Source organism: Liolophura sinensis, chromosome 6 (assembly GCF_032854445.1).
Source record: "Liolophura sinensis isolate JHLJ2023 chromosome 6, CUHK_Ljap_v2, whole genome shotgun sequence".
In the NCBI taxonomy this organism is placed as follows: domain Eukaryota; kingdom Metazoa; phylum Mollusca; class Polyplacophora; order Chitonida; family Chitonidae; genus Liolophura; species Liolophura sinensis.
Window position 1 is genome coordinate 66,648,870 of NC_088300.1, and position 14,308 is coordinate 66,663,177.

Sequence of the window (14,308 nt, forward strand, 5' to 3'; positions counted from 1 at the left end):
ATTCGCCAAGAGCATAAACAAGCCAAAATATTTACAATGAAGACAGAAATGTCGATACCATTTAAATATGCTTTGAAGAGACCTGGGTTTAGAGGCTATGTCCTCCCTCTGCGCTGCTGGCTGTCCCCACATTCTGTCTTTTTATCTGGGGCTAGCCGAACTGCGAAGGTGATACACATGTGGAAAGAAAATAATGTCTGAATAATGACCTGTTTTCGTAGATTGTGTATTCACGGTCATTCATTTAGTGTCTGTTTTCATTAAAAAATTAAAAAGGTTTTGTTTTAGGAGGCTAGCAGCCCCGCTGTTCAGTTATCGGGAGTTTTGAAGCCGTGTGCTTCTTGCATTTGGCAGTGTTACAACAACAACACTAATGTTAAACGTGGACTTTCTTTCAAGTTTTTCTTACGCTAATCGTTTCCGACCAGGCAGTGGGACCTGATTTTTTTTTCCATCTCCTTTGAAAACTGGATTTCAGTTTTGATTGAATGGTTAGGAATCATTTAATTCTAATTCTAATGAAAGATGAGCAAACCAAGTTGCTTTGGTTTCAAAATTTCATTTGTGTTAAATGGAATAGTTGAGACATTTCTTAAACTTAGAGCCAACATAGTGTGGCATGAATAATGTCCAAGATGAAAACAAGGTGGAACCTCAGTGGCCGAGGTGGTTAGCATGTCTACATGGCTTCTTGACCCAGGAGCCTCTCACCAATTAGCCCAAAGCTAAGCTGGACGTTCCTACCGTAATAATCAGCTTCACTCGTATAGACTTCCACAAAAAAATTCACAAAAAAACCCCTACCGTATCTTCATTATCCACCGAATACCTAAACTGCTGGAAATGTAATATGTCAAAGACAAGCATTCATAAACCATCTTTTAACAGTATCTAGCCATTTAAATTTTTGAATCGAACAACTCAAACCAACATCTGCCATTTTGGAGTTCATCTTCAGGCAAAGAGATGGGTTGTGAAGATTTTATCCTACCAGACATTCTGTGTTAAGAGTGTTGCCCAGTAAACAGAATGTTGGGTGGGATAACATTTTTGTGGCCCATCACCCTGCCCGAAGTTAAATTCCAATCATGCCAGATGTGGGTTTGGGTTGTCCAATTCAAAAATTTCAAACGACTGGATTATTGTTGAAAGGTGATTTACTGTCCTTCCCAGTGGCTTTCTAGTCTCGGGCCATTAATAGTTTGTACAACTATCCACAATTTTGACAATCCGTCAAATTTTCGACCGATGCAGTGCAAATTTCTGACTTGGATTGAAGATGATGCTCTGGAAATTTTCTGATCTTCAATAACCTAGACAATTTTTTTCTTAGTTCCACATTTCTGTAAAATGTTTTAAGACCCTCCATCAAATCCTGAAAAAAATATGTACTTTTTATAATGTTTTCAGATGCAGATCTTCGTGAAAACATTAACGGGCAAGACCATCACCTTAGAGGTAAGTTACCGAAGCGCATAAAATCTTGAATGAAACCCATTGGTTTTGTAATTGGGTATTTTACCAAGTTAAGACTAGATTTGTACAACAAATTAATGGCTGCTGTCCTCCACTGCAATGATGTTCATACTTAGGACACCGTATGAAGTTGATGATTTTACTTTGTAAAGTATTTCTGAGTGGTGTGAGGACAACAGGCCAATAGGAATTGATTATGATACATCTGACATGAAAGAAAATTGTTACTAAAGTTCAAACCAGTGGAGATAATGACTTCATTGATGGCCAATAGCAATAGAGGTTGAAATTCAGCCTTCAGTGTGTGGTCCACTTGTGATTGAAATTATTTTTGACATATGGAAAAACTGGCAAATCACAACTGAAAATATATTTAGTGTCCTTTGGCGCTGTCATTTCTAAAATAACTTCCTTGATCACTATGGCGAGTTGCAACTTGTATATCTCTTAGTTTAATGAAATTTATAAACAATGCTGCATTTTAAGGTTAAAGGACGCATGAAACTCCTTTTGATTTCCTAATGAGCAGACTATTATGGAACAACATATAACAGTACAGACAAATTTTTCAATTTTCATTTTGGAGGTAAAAATAGCTTCAAAGTACAGTTTTCTGAAGGCTCCAGCGGACAGTCAGGAAATTAAGTAGCTTGCGGTTGCGACGTCAACGATGCCCATTGGAAGGCAGACTGAATGGGGGCGGGCACAGGGGCGCAGAGGGGGATTTAAGCTGGCCCGAAGACGCCATGCAGTATCTGTTTATGTGTCACCTTGCCTGCACTGTAGCGACATGGTTCGCCAAGCTTTTTTCACCTCGGGGGAGTTCTGAGCAAGATCATTGATTATGTAATTTCTGGAAAAAATCCAACCATTGACTGAAAATATGTGTAATATAGAGCGGTAATTAACCACTGTAAAAATACCTCCAAAATGAATTTGTTTAACAATTCCGGGGCATAATATTGTTCAGTTGGTATAGAAACGTAGTCTTTGTTTTATAGTCCTGTATCCTTTAGGCTAATATTAGTGTAAACCGGTTCATTAATTTCAACTTCACCACTGCTCTTGATGCTGTGCTTATATTGGACAGTAGATTATAGTTCTGTTGTCTTCTGTAGTGAAGCAGTGTATCTCCTGGTCCACTTGCACACAAGACAGTGCTTCAGCCAGTGAACTCAGAATTGGTTTTGATATTCAGTTGAAATAAGTTTGAGTGTATTAAGGCCTGAATATTCAGTGTATTTTGTTCAGTGACATCACACATTTGATTACCTAAGGTAATACTCTTATATACTGCTCAAGGTCCAGTCTCCAGTTTGGACATACCTAAAACTTCCAGGTACCAATCTTACCCTAATTCCTCGATATTTTCACAAACGAAAGAACAGCTTTCAATGTGATTTATGCATCCTTTCAATTTGATTTTGGGTACAGAACTACAGTGGTTGGATTGACTAATTTCAAGGCTTCACAATTTTATATGCACAGAAAAATAACCTCAGAATATGCTTGAATGAACATCTTGCTAACATGAGAAATTATTGATTTTGTCATATTGATCTAATATCCACTTGTCGAAAACTACACTGCTATGATGTTACCACTTAGGACACCATATGAAGTTGATGATTTTTCTTTAAAGTGAATCTGAGCAGTGTTCTAGTCATCTACAAGTTAAATACAAAATACTGAAGCACATGCAATACTTAATTGTATTCATATTAACACCTGTAGGTCGAGGCCAGTGATACCATTGAAAATGTGAAGGCCAAGATTCAAGACAAAGAAGGTATGTGAATATTAAGAGTGTCTATGGAACCCTGTTTGGACCATACTGCAATGATGACAAACTTAGGACACTTCTGACACAGAGCTGATCTTACTCTAGCGTTACCAAATTTCTGAGCTATGTGGTCTAGCAGGAGAGTGTTCGGATAGATTTGTAAAGTGTTAGTAGCCGTAGTGCTTGTCTAATTTTAGTTTTTTTGGTGTTCAAGTGCATTAGATTTAATGGTCATTTAATGTTAAAATTATGATTTTGATTTGTCAGTTCAGGTTTTGAAACTTATGAACTTTTAAGGTGTAAAAATACGGCATTTAAAAATTTTGAATTAAAATGGCAGTAATGGTTTGGTTGTTCAGACTCCAGTCTCCAGTTGAAATTTTTAATATTTCCAAGGTTTGTGTTTTTGAATTTTCTCTTGTACATAACTTTTACTTGAGTTAAGAAACTAATGTTAAAAAGTTTTGTTATCTTAGTGCTTGGCTTCAACAGTTCTCAGGGGCTATTATAGTATGTACCATAAATGACCTCAAAATTCAACTGCAAGAGCATTTTTGGAGGCAAGTAAATCGTGCTAAAATTTACATCTTCCCAGGAGGATATCATACTGCCTTCCGAACACCTCTCAAATCACCTTTCTAAAATCAATACAATGTGTGATGAAATATTCGTGTGTACATTTCCAGTCACTGGTCACTGCAATGATGACACGCTTAGGACACATCTGACAGATGTCTGATCTTACCCTTAGCGTTACCAAATTTCTGAGCAGTGGGAAAACCTTCCAGTTTTAGGTTCCTTACAATGACATCTTAGCATGTTTATGTATTCGCACAGGTGTGTTTCAAGAAAAGCCAGGGAATGTCGAGTGGGTTTAATCATGGTATCCTGTTTATTTGTTGTTATGAGCAGTGTTCTTTAATAGAGATGATGTTCAGTTCAGGTTCATGATTGTGGACTCCATTTTTGAATGTGCTTGTATCACAGTCTATATCTGCACAAAAGTCAATTTTTTCTTTTCTAATAGTGTTAACTTCTCTCACCTTGACTTGAATAACAAAAATAACAGGAATAGTTCTCATGTCTGAGTATGTGGGAAGGTCTGTCAGCCACCTGCGGATGGTCATAGGTTCCCCCCGGGCTCTGCCCGGTTTCCACCCACCATAATGCTGACCGCCGTCGTATAAGTGAAATATTCTTGAGAACGGTGTAAAACACCGATCAAATAAATGAATAAATCTCATGTCTGACATTTGTTCTGGGTGTTCTATTTCAGGCATTCCTCCAGACCAGCAAAGGTTGATCTTTGCAGGTAAACAGCTCGAGGATGGCCGCACCCTGTCTGACTACAACATCCAGAAAGAGTCCACGCTCCACCTAGTGCTCAGGCTGAGGGGTGGGGCCAAAAAGAGGAAGAAGAAGAATTACACCACCCCAAAGAAGAACAAACACAAGAAAAAGAAGGTTAAGCTCGCAGTTCTTAAATATTACAAGGTGAGAAATTCATTGCTTTGTCAGCAAACAATTTGAATTGCATAATGAACCCTAGTAACTCTTAAATTTCAACAATAGGATGTGGAAGGCTCTTTGTTGTTCATAAATCCATCATATTATGGCACGGCGTTGTCTTTCCTTCTGAAAACTTCCAGGCATTATCAGTTGATGGGAAAAACTGCTTGGTTGACTTTTTGTCTCTAGCACCAGGAGAGATGGCTGTTGACTTTAAGATTTAGAATAATACCTCATTTTGTGATATATTGGTTTTCATGACAACGTGTACTTTAGGAACTGCTTCAGTTTGGAATAGGACGATCATGTGTATTTTGATCCTGGCCACTAAACTGCTGTGCCATGCTGTGTCAGTTCTGAAACTCGTGTTTGTCATTACTGCATTGTAAAAGCAAGGATATAATGATGATACATTTTCCAGTATATAAATTTTGTGTGATTTTTCTTGTTTTAGGTGGATGAGAATGGTAAAATCACACGTCTACGTCGGGAGTGCCCCAATGAGGAGTGTGGTGCTGGAGTGTTCATGGCCTCTCACTTTGACAGACAGTACTGTGGAAAGTGTTGTCTGACGTACGTCTTCAACAAACCAGAGGAACGAGCATAGAGCACTGATTTCTGTACATTTGCCACAATCTAGTGTGATCAATAAATCATGCAAAAAAAATCCTTATACAACTCATCTGTTTACTTACAAATGGCTTGCTTATAAATTTTTCCTCAGTGTGGCAGGGAGCATCGATCATATAATGTATATTTTTGTGGCAAAGCTAGCCTTGTAGCCTTGGTCAAAGGCTTTTGTCATCATCATTTACATGTATTCACTTGCTGGCTACCTCTCTGGCCGTAAGTGGGAAGGTCTGCAGACGACCTGCGGATGATTGTGGGTTTCCCCCCCCCCCCCCCCCCCCCCCAGGCACTACCTGGTTTCCTTCCACCAAAATGCTGGCTGCCGTCGCATAGGTGAAATAATCTTGAGTAGGGCGGAAAACACCGATCAAATAAGTACAGCCATTAGTTATGAAAAAATGTGACAAAACAATTTGTATTGGGCCAATTGGCAAGGTGTACACTAAAATGTGACAACGCCAGTTCTGTTCTGTGATACCTGCAAAGGTTTCCTGTAGGAGCTGAAATAATGTTACAAAAGACAATAAACACAAGGTAAAGGAACAATGGTCTGAAGGGAGAAATAAACAGGTTTTGATGTAACAAAACTGACTGTAAAGCATTTGATTGGGTTGTCCAGCCCAACTCAAGAATATTTCTCTTACAAGATGGCTGATGGTCACCACTGCTGAATGCCGCCTGAATGTATCTGAGAAACGTGAAGGTGGAAATCTGGAATGTTTTCTGTCAGATTCTGGGATTGATCCCACACCTTATGTGTTCAAGCTATAGTTTGCCCAGTCAAACACTGCTGATAATCGTCAGCCACAGGCAGGCACTGTAACATACAAGCTATTCAAAGATCAATCACAATGATAAATGCACGTGCGACGACATACGCGTTACATAATCCAATGAGTGATATCTCTATCTAATAAATCTGCTAACTTTTATTTGGTACAATTAGGTTGATCTGAAGAGACGCGAGACATTCCATAGGGTCACATTGAGTAAACCAAATACATTTTATTTCCAAAGCAGCAAACAGAACGATCTAGTCCAGCCTTTAAACAGCAGACGACATAATTATGCAACCTGCGAAACCATGGTGGTTTACCTGTATTTCTCCACGGAGTACATTCCTTCATTATCTCGCGAAAACTAATACTTGTAGACCTTACTGAAAACGATTTGGTGGCTTCTGTTTTTTACTTGTTGAAATGAGTGAACTAGTTCTAAATGAAAGCACGTGAGAAAGCTAACAGCACAGCGGCCACCATCACTTCAGATACGTAGGTGAAGTGGGGAGGGTACAACCAGACAAGACAAGCTTTAGCAAAGGGACAGTACTCGGTCAGACACTTACACGTGCGCGGCAGACTAGAGGGAAGTATAGGAAAAGGGCGAAGAATCCTATCGTAAAAAAAAAATGCTGGATTCAGGTCCTGGTCGCTGCCAAACCTGAATGGATTGGTGCTTTGCTGGTTGATCGCAGAGTTTACCATAAAGACGCTGACGGACATGAAGACTTCCAAACAGAAGACAGAAGTTGAACAACATTCTGAGAGGTTCAGGAAACTGGCCAAATCTTCAAATTACTGAATGTTTAACCTCATCCTTGACATCATAATTATTATTTATTCACAATCTTAGCCCCTTGAGATACAAGCAAAACAAGGCCTTGAGTCACAACCCATTTTAAATTTTGATATAAATCGAAATACGCTTTATTGAATTGCGCATTGAAAGAAGTACATGTCCCGCAATTTTTCTCCCTTGCTTTACTATTGCTGTCAGCGTAGAAGTAGTCCCATTTACGAGGAAAACATAGATCCTCAAGTTTTCCAGCAGAATATTTCATAAGCCATACAGTATCGCAGTGCAATAGTTTTTTCAAGGCTTAAGCAGTGCGCTAAAATCTGAAATATCCAAACAATCCACTAGTAATCCCACGGTTTGATTACTTGTACCGATTAGCGGATGGATACCAAATTGAGGTCAGAGGTCGTGGGAGCAGGGATGTGATTGGCGGACACCTGCTGCTCGAATTTACAACATTGTCAAGGGACACGCTAAGTATGAGTGGGACGACACTAGCAGGACTTTTGTGAAGTAATGGAAGGAATGTTGTATGAGAAATGAATTAGCTGACATTAGTACCGGCGAGTTTCGTGGGCACGTGTGATAAACATGTCGTTTCAGTGGGAATGGCCGGTGATCGGTTGACAGTGGCTAGTGTTTTTAGGCCGAATTGACCGGTGTTTTGGTGGAGTGGCGACGGGCCGCTGAGAGAGTGTTGTGTGGTGTTGTAGGCTGCCGTGCATGATCATACCTGTCTTACTTTATCTGCGGTCTCGTCAGTGCGTCTTAGATAGCCACATACCGACCCGCCGCATTCCATTCTATATAATACACGGAATATACCTGCTGTGTTTTACGTCTGGAGAAAGTCACCATTCTGCAAGATTGGAATGCTAAAATGCTCTATGTGCAGGGTAGTTTCGTGCTGTGGACCAGACAGGATTTACCTTTACCTACGTTAGGATAACTTACTTCTGTGAGTTTAGTATTATAATTACAGGCCAAGAGAATTTACGTGCCTGGAATTATGTCTTCTGGAGTGAATTTTATGGCATCCCCTCTGGTTGTTTGGGTATGTATAAAACTGCTAGTAGTGCTACAAACGTTTAATTTACAATTGACAGATGTGAGTGTTGTAACTGAATGTGCAAGTTTGAAGTGTTCAGTAAACATGCTTTAGTTTAGAGAAGGTTTTACCTTTACTGATTATGTAACCCCATGGACTGTGGATTTATGGCTCTGTAAATTGTTATGACAAATATTGATACTATTTGTTTTGTATGTTCTTACAGTGTTCATGGATCACTTAATTCTGTCTCATCGCATATCCTGTTCTATCATTGTGTTTACCTATAATACTGAATTTCTCTAAACTGCTCTTCTGTAAGAAACATGTATCAATATAACATGTTTATTATTCACGATATTTAGGTGAAATTCCTTAAAAGATATATTTCCTTCACAATTGATATTTCATGCATGCATGTAATTTTGATATTTCATACATGTAATTTCACATTTATTATGTTATTAATAAAATTGACCATATAATGTATAACAAATGGAATGGTGCGAAAATCTCATCCCAAGAAATGCTGCATAGCTGGTAGTAAAACAAATTCAAACTTCAGTGTGTCATTTGTTTGGTTATTCAGTTTTTATGATAAACTGCCTAAAATTTCACTACGGTGTGACTGCAGTTAGGTTTATGAACGGCATAGCCTGAAAGAAATCGACACACCTTGTCAGGTACATACACATTTACCCGTCACACCCGTATAGCTGGCAACACCTTAAACCACAGAGCCATACTCATAATGAAATTTCCAATGCAGTATTATAAATCATTCCTTATATTGTTGGTTTGTAGATTCATTTTCAAATTCTTCAATTTTTTCAACCGCCGCTGCAACCAATATTTCTAAGCATTCTGGCAGAAGGTGGGGTATAGAGAAATGATTTGTACAGAGTCTTTCAATAATATGGTGTACATACATACGTGTGTATCATACGCATGAAAGTTTATCAGCAATTTGCCAAAGGTCGGTGGTTTACACTGACATATCAGTTTCCTCCATCCATAAAAGTGACTGCCATTGTATAAAGGAAGTATTGGTGAGTATGGTGGTAGAAAAGAATCAAAAGAAAAAACATATTTGTAAGTATTTACTAATCTGGCAGGAAAGAACATTTCTTCGTAAATACTTGTCAGATTTAATGTGTCTTTTACAGGTTGAAACCTTTCAGCCAGAGGGTTCTGCAGCTCTTCAGTATAAGGATTTATATGATGGGGTCTTTTTGAATGATGTTCTACAGCAAATGTAAGTCACTCACATCTCAGAAAAATATTATAAAGCTGTGCCTGCATACTCATAGTGTTCTTTCAGCTATAATTGTATGAAGGCCTAATTAACAAATTGTTCAGAGGCAAAATCACGTCATTATTGGTGTTGAGTTTATTGAGCATGACTACCATAAATTGCTCATGATTGATACATATTAATTTATCTGTCAGATAATTCTGGGCTATTACATCAGTTGTATAACTTTATTTGATCACGCAAATTGATAAACTGGAATAAATCAGCACCTTGGAGCGGGTCATGGTGGTCAAAAGTGATTACGTAGTAGCTATGGCACACTAGATGTGGGATCAAACCTAGCCTTGGACAGAGAACTTCTAGATTCCTTATCTCTCAATCTTTTTGGGGCTTTGTTGAGAATATAAAGTTGTCTGGACTCCAGAGCAGTATCCATTTTGGTGAACCTGCAGAAAACCCATTAACATGCCATAATTATTCGTGTATCTTAAAACAAGAAGATTTTATTCTTATCACCTCTTTGTGACATACAGCGAAATGTGTTCTCTTGACACTTGTCCAACCTTAAACAATATTACAGAAATATCAGTTCAGCATTGCAACAGCAAGACTGAAATATTGCCGATGTGGTGTTAAACCATAATCATTTATGCGTATAAATGGTACATTTTCTCCTGTCTGTACCCTCAGTGACCCCAGGCCTGGCTATAATAACATCGTCAGAGATGTGGAAGATGAAAACACACGTCTCTTAAACTGGGATGTCCTCATCAACAACATCAGAGCTTACTACACAGTAAGTAGTCACTGACTTCATTCCCTGAAATATGGTATCTGGTGTACTTTGTAATAACCTTTGTGGAATCACCCGCTCTGGCTGTTCGTGGGCCTTTACCTTGGTAACAATAAACTGTCAACAATGTTTTTGTGATCATTATTTACGCAGTTTAGCTTTATTTGGTGACCACTTGTCCTCCACCATCAAGATGTACATACCTCTACATCACACATGGGAAAGTTTGTCAGTAACTTGCCACAGGGCGTTGGTTTACCCTGGGCACTGTGGCTTCCTACACTCATAAAATCAATCGCTGTCATATTTAGGTGAAAAATCTTAATTATGGTAGTAAAAAACTATTAACTGAATAAATCGGAATTACCAGTCTCTTTCGTGTAATACTAATGCATAAGAAATGGGACTTTAGACCAGACTATATGAAAGCAATACCATGCGTAAGACTTAATGCACTTTTCAGTGACTGCATAAATATGTACTTGAATTATAGCAAAGGTTTTCAAATGTTGAACAGTGTTGTGGTAGCTAATGCCAGGTGCTAGATGTGGGAGATATATTAATTGTTATCGGTAGGCTACTACACAGTATGTATGGGGAAAGTATGCTTTACCATGTATTACTATGACTGCGTAGCTGAATTCCTACTCGTGACTTGTAGTGAGTTAAGTTATGCAAAGCTCTGAACATGACTCTGACTTACACACACCATAGTTTGTCATATGATTACTATCGCCAATTGTTTTGCTGATAAATCATGACCTGAGACTTTAGTGATGTAGTACCTATGTATATGTATTTCTTAAATCTCATATGGATGACGGTGAATATGTGTGTGTGTGTCACACTGTGAAAGACGGTTTGTGGCACTTCACATTCATTATTTAAGTTAAGTATAACAGATGATATAGCTGTAAAGTGTTGTTTATCTCAATGCTGAATCTGTTCCCATAGCTGAACAAAATACGTGTAGCTGCTTTGCATGACAACATTAAAAGGAGGTCTTTTATCATTTTTTTTTCCCAGTCATTTTATTACCATCTATTTGCTCAGTATGTTTATTTTTGTCTTTATGTCCATATACATGTACGTTCATTTACTAGCAAATTGTACCTTGCGAGAGGAAAGGGAAGAAGCCTGGGTTTTGAAGGACACCGGAATGATTTCTTAGCAATTTTCTTTTAGGCAGGAGAGTTTGGCTATGGGAAATTTGCAAGCTTTGTTTCTGGGTACAAATGAAATGTACATAATTAAAAACACACGCAAATGGGTGAACATGTATGTGGGAAAATAAAAACCGACGAGAACATATAAATTATAGCTGCATAGAAAAACGGTTAACCAATGAAGCTGTGATATGAACTGGCAAATTGGCCTTTTTGTTGTATAGTAAATTGGTTTATAATGTAGAATGTACATATAGTCTGCCACTCATTTGACCTGTGCATGTGCAATAGTGGGGCATGTTACAGCTGACTTGTGTTTTAAATATATTCACTCAGGCAACCAGCTGCGCAATCTCCTTGACTTCAACCTAGTCTCCTTTGCTTTGTGGGTGGGTGGGGTGGGGGGAGCCATATTGTATTGGGCCATTCTTAAAGTATTCTTTGTTAGAGGGAAACTCAGTACCATGATAAGAAAGGAAAAGGCTAGCTGAGATGAGAATGTTTTCTTTTCAAAACGGTGTACAACATTTTTTATTGTATATTGGTTGTACGATATTTTGTTAGTCACTATTACTGTACCGTTGTCCTTTATGTGCGATTATTGTACATGTACAACATCTTTGTGAAACTGGGCCCACCTTCTGACCAGCAGAGATATTTTTGAATGGCCTCTGTGGTCATCAGCTGAAGTGGGTAAAACAAAACTCTGTGTATAGAGATAGGCCCGAGGTAAACCACTAGTGCCTAAATTATCTGGTAAAGACATCTTGGTGTGAAAGAAACAGAACTTTGCTTTGGGCAGATAAGGAAGCTGTTTAGGTTCATGACTGTCAGTACAGATTTAGTCTGAAAAGTTCCACTGTCGATTTAATAGGAGTGAGTGAGTGCTTGGGGTTTAACGTCGTACTCAACAATTTTTCAGTCATATGACGACGAAGGAATCATTAGGGTGCATGCACGTGTAATGTGCCTCCTTGTTGCAGGACGGATTTCCACCGCTCTTTTATTTAGTGCTGCATCACTGAGACGACTTACCGAAGGCAAGTAAGCCGCCCCGCCCGAGCCATTATACTGATACGGGTCAACCAGTCGTTGCACTATCCCCTTCATGCTGAACGCCAAGCGAGGAAGTTACAACTTCCTCTTTTAAGGTCTTAGGTGTGACTCGACCAAGGATTGATCCTGGATCTACCGGTCCCGAGATTTAATAGGATAAACCTAGAGCAATAATGGCTGTGAAGAACATTCATTTCCATTCTGCAGGAGATAGTGCTTATCTGTTGTATTCTCAATGAAAGAAAATCAAAAGTTTTGTGTTCCTCACAGAAATTCAGTGTATTGCAGCATTTGTCCTAGACAAATTGTGCCAGTGTTATTGAAATGGACAGGTCATTTTGTAACATTCATAACCTCAGATACTAGGATAAATGAATGTCACTTTATGCATTGTTACATGGAGTTCTACTGAAATACCCACATGGAAGCATTTGGTGCATTACATGTACATGTATATAGGGTGTACAGCCTACAGTACTGTGCAAAAAATGCACCTTTCTGTGTTGTGTAGTGATGTCAGGAGGCAAAATCATTTACAAGGTAGGTTGAGAAAAATTGATCTACATACATGCCTTGTGTACTACATTTGAGTATCTGTTTCTTCTCGGATCTTTGATGTTACATTTACATGTATGTTCTGTGGACAAGTGTAAACATATACATGTATATATATCTCCAAGAAAACAAACATGTATCCATATGTCCATGATGAGGGGATACAAATCCATGGGTACATCTAGCAGAATATACTGTGGTTCTAGCATCCTTTTGATATACAAAGTTGTCAGTTTCTCCATTTTTATATATGCAAATAGCAAAAATAGTTAGCATTTGGCATCCCAGACTTCTGACCCTAAACCTTTTTAACAGGCTCCAAAATGCCCAAAATGAGACCCTTGGGGTAGAATCTGTCTTCTGCCTCCCAGACACCACTGACTAGCTACTTCACCCCCTACTGTGTTTTCCATGAAGTGTCAGACAGATGTCAGCAGTGGTACATTGCCCTTTGTTCAGTAATCTTTGGTCACTCACTTAAGTCTGTAAATACCAATAAAAACAAAATTGTACCCAGTGACATTCTCAGTGTAAGCCAGTGCACAACCATTTAGTATCAGTAGTGGAAAATAAGTAGATTGGTTTCACGGATGATTGAATTCAATTAGGGTATAAGTCTATAAGAGGCATTTAAACAGTCTGGCACTGTTTTTGTGTTATTCTTTTGAAGAAGATTAACAGCAAGTTGTCTGCTGTCACCTGTTTGGACTCGTGGAATGTGGTTATTATCATTCATGTACATGTAATTGATCAAACACATTGGAGGCTTGAATGCACATATACCTAAGATATTGGTATTGCCCAAATCTAGTATGGTACATTCTGCAGACAAAGCGATTGAAGATTGATAATAAACCCTTTCTCCGATCCAAATAAACCTTTATCACATAATACAGGGCCAAATACAGCTGCTTATGTTGGGTGCCTTTTGGGCCATATCATTTTGCTAAAATTTGAGATGTATATATATGTGTGTGTGTGTGTAATATCAGGCTTAACATATTATTGGATAAATAATATCAAATCACATATTCAACACGAAGTTAGATAAACACATTTAAACATAACTTGTTTTAGTGGCATTTAGAAGTTGGCACGGAAGTACTCTAAACAAGGCATTGGCAATGGATTACAACTTCTTGTTTTATTGTCACGACGTTTCGATGTATATACTAGCATCATTATCAAGTGATTGATATTTGATAACAATGCTAGTATCTGCATCGAAACGTCGTGACAATAAACCAAGAAGTTGTAACCCATAAGCAATGCCTTGTCCAGTGTACATTTTAAACAATTTCAGTCCTGCTATTTGAGGTCTGGTTGAATTTGGGAACCCAAAATATTGCCTCTACTGTCTTCTCAGTTTACGTGTAAAACTTTACCGACTTTCATTAATGAACTTTTTACATCTTCTTTGGCTCGTGAATTAGGTCAGTTTATTTGGAGTTTATCCTGG

At 38.4% G+C, this 14,308-nt stretch overlaps 2 protein-coding genes across 2 annotated transcripts in view; both read left to right on the plus strand.

Moving 5' to 3' along the window:
• The first annotated feature begins 159 nt into the window (after positions 1-159).
• LOC135466663 (ubiquitin-ribosomal protein eS31 fusion protein) lies at positions 160-5,450 on the plus strand. The gene is made up of 5 exons (XM_064744288.1): positions 160-168; positions 1,411-1,458; positions 3,211-3,265; positions 4,536-4,753; positions 5,223-5,450. The coding sequence occupies exons 2-5, from the start codon at positions 1,411-1,413 to the stop codon at positions 5,373-5,375; spliced, it is 474 nt and encodes a 157-aa protein (XP_064600358.1). The 5' UTR covers positions 160-168; the 3' UTR covers positions 5,376-5,450.
• Positions 5,451-7,446: 1,996 nt separating this feature from the next.
• The window catches only part of LOC135466702 (girdin-like), a 58,431-nt gene continuing 51,569 nt past the window's right edge, over positions 7,447-14,308 (plus strand). The window contains 3 exon segments of the mRNA XM_064744353.1: positions 7,447-8,030; positions 9,191-9,279; positions 9,970-10,075. Coding sequence (XP_064600423.1) covers positions 7,986-8,030; positions 9,191-9,279; positions 9,970-10,075 — 240 coding nt within the window. The 5' untranslated portion in view covers positions 7,447-7,985.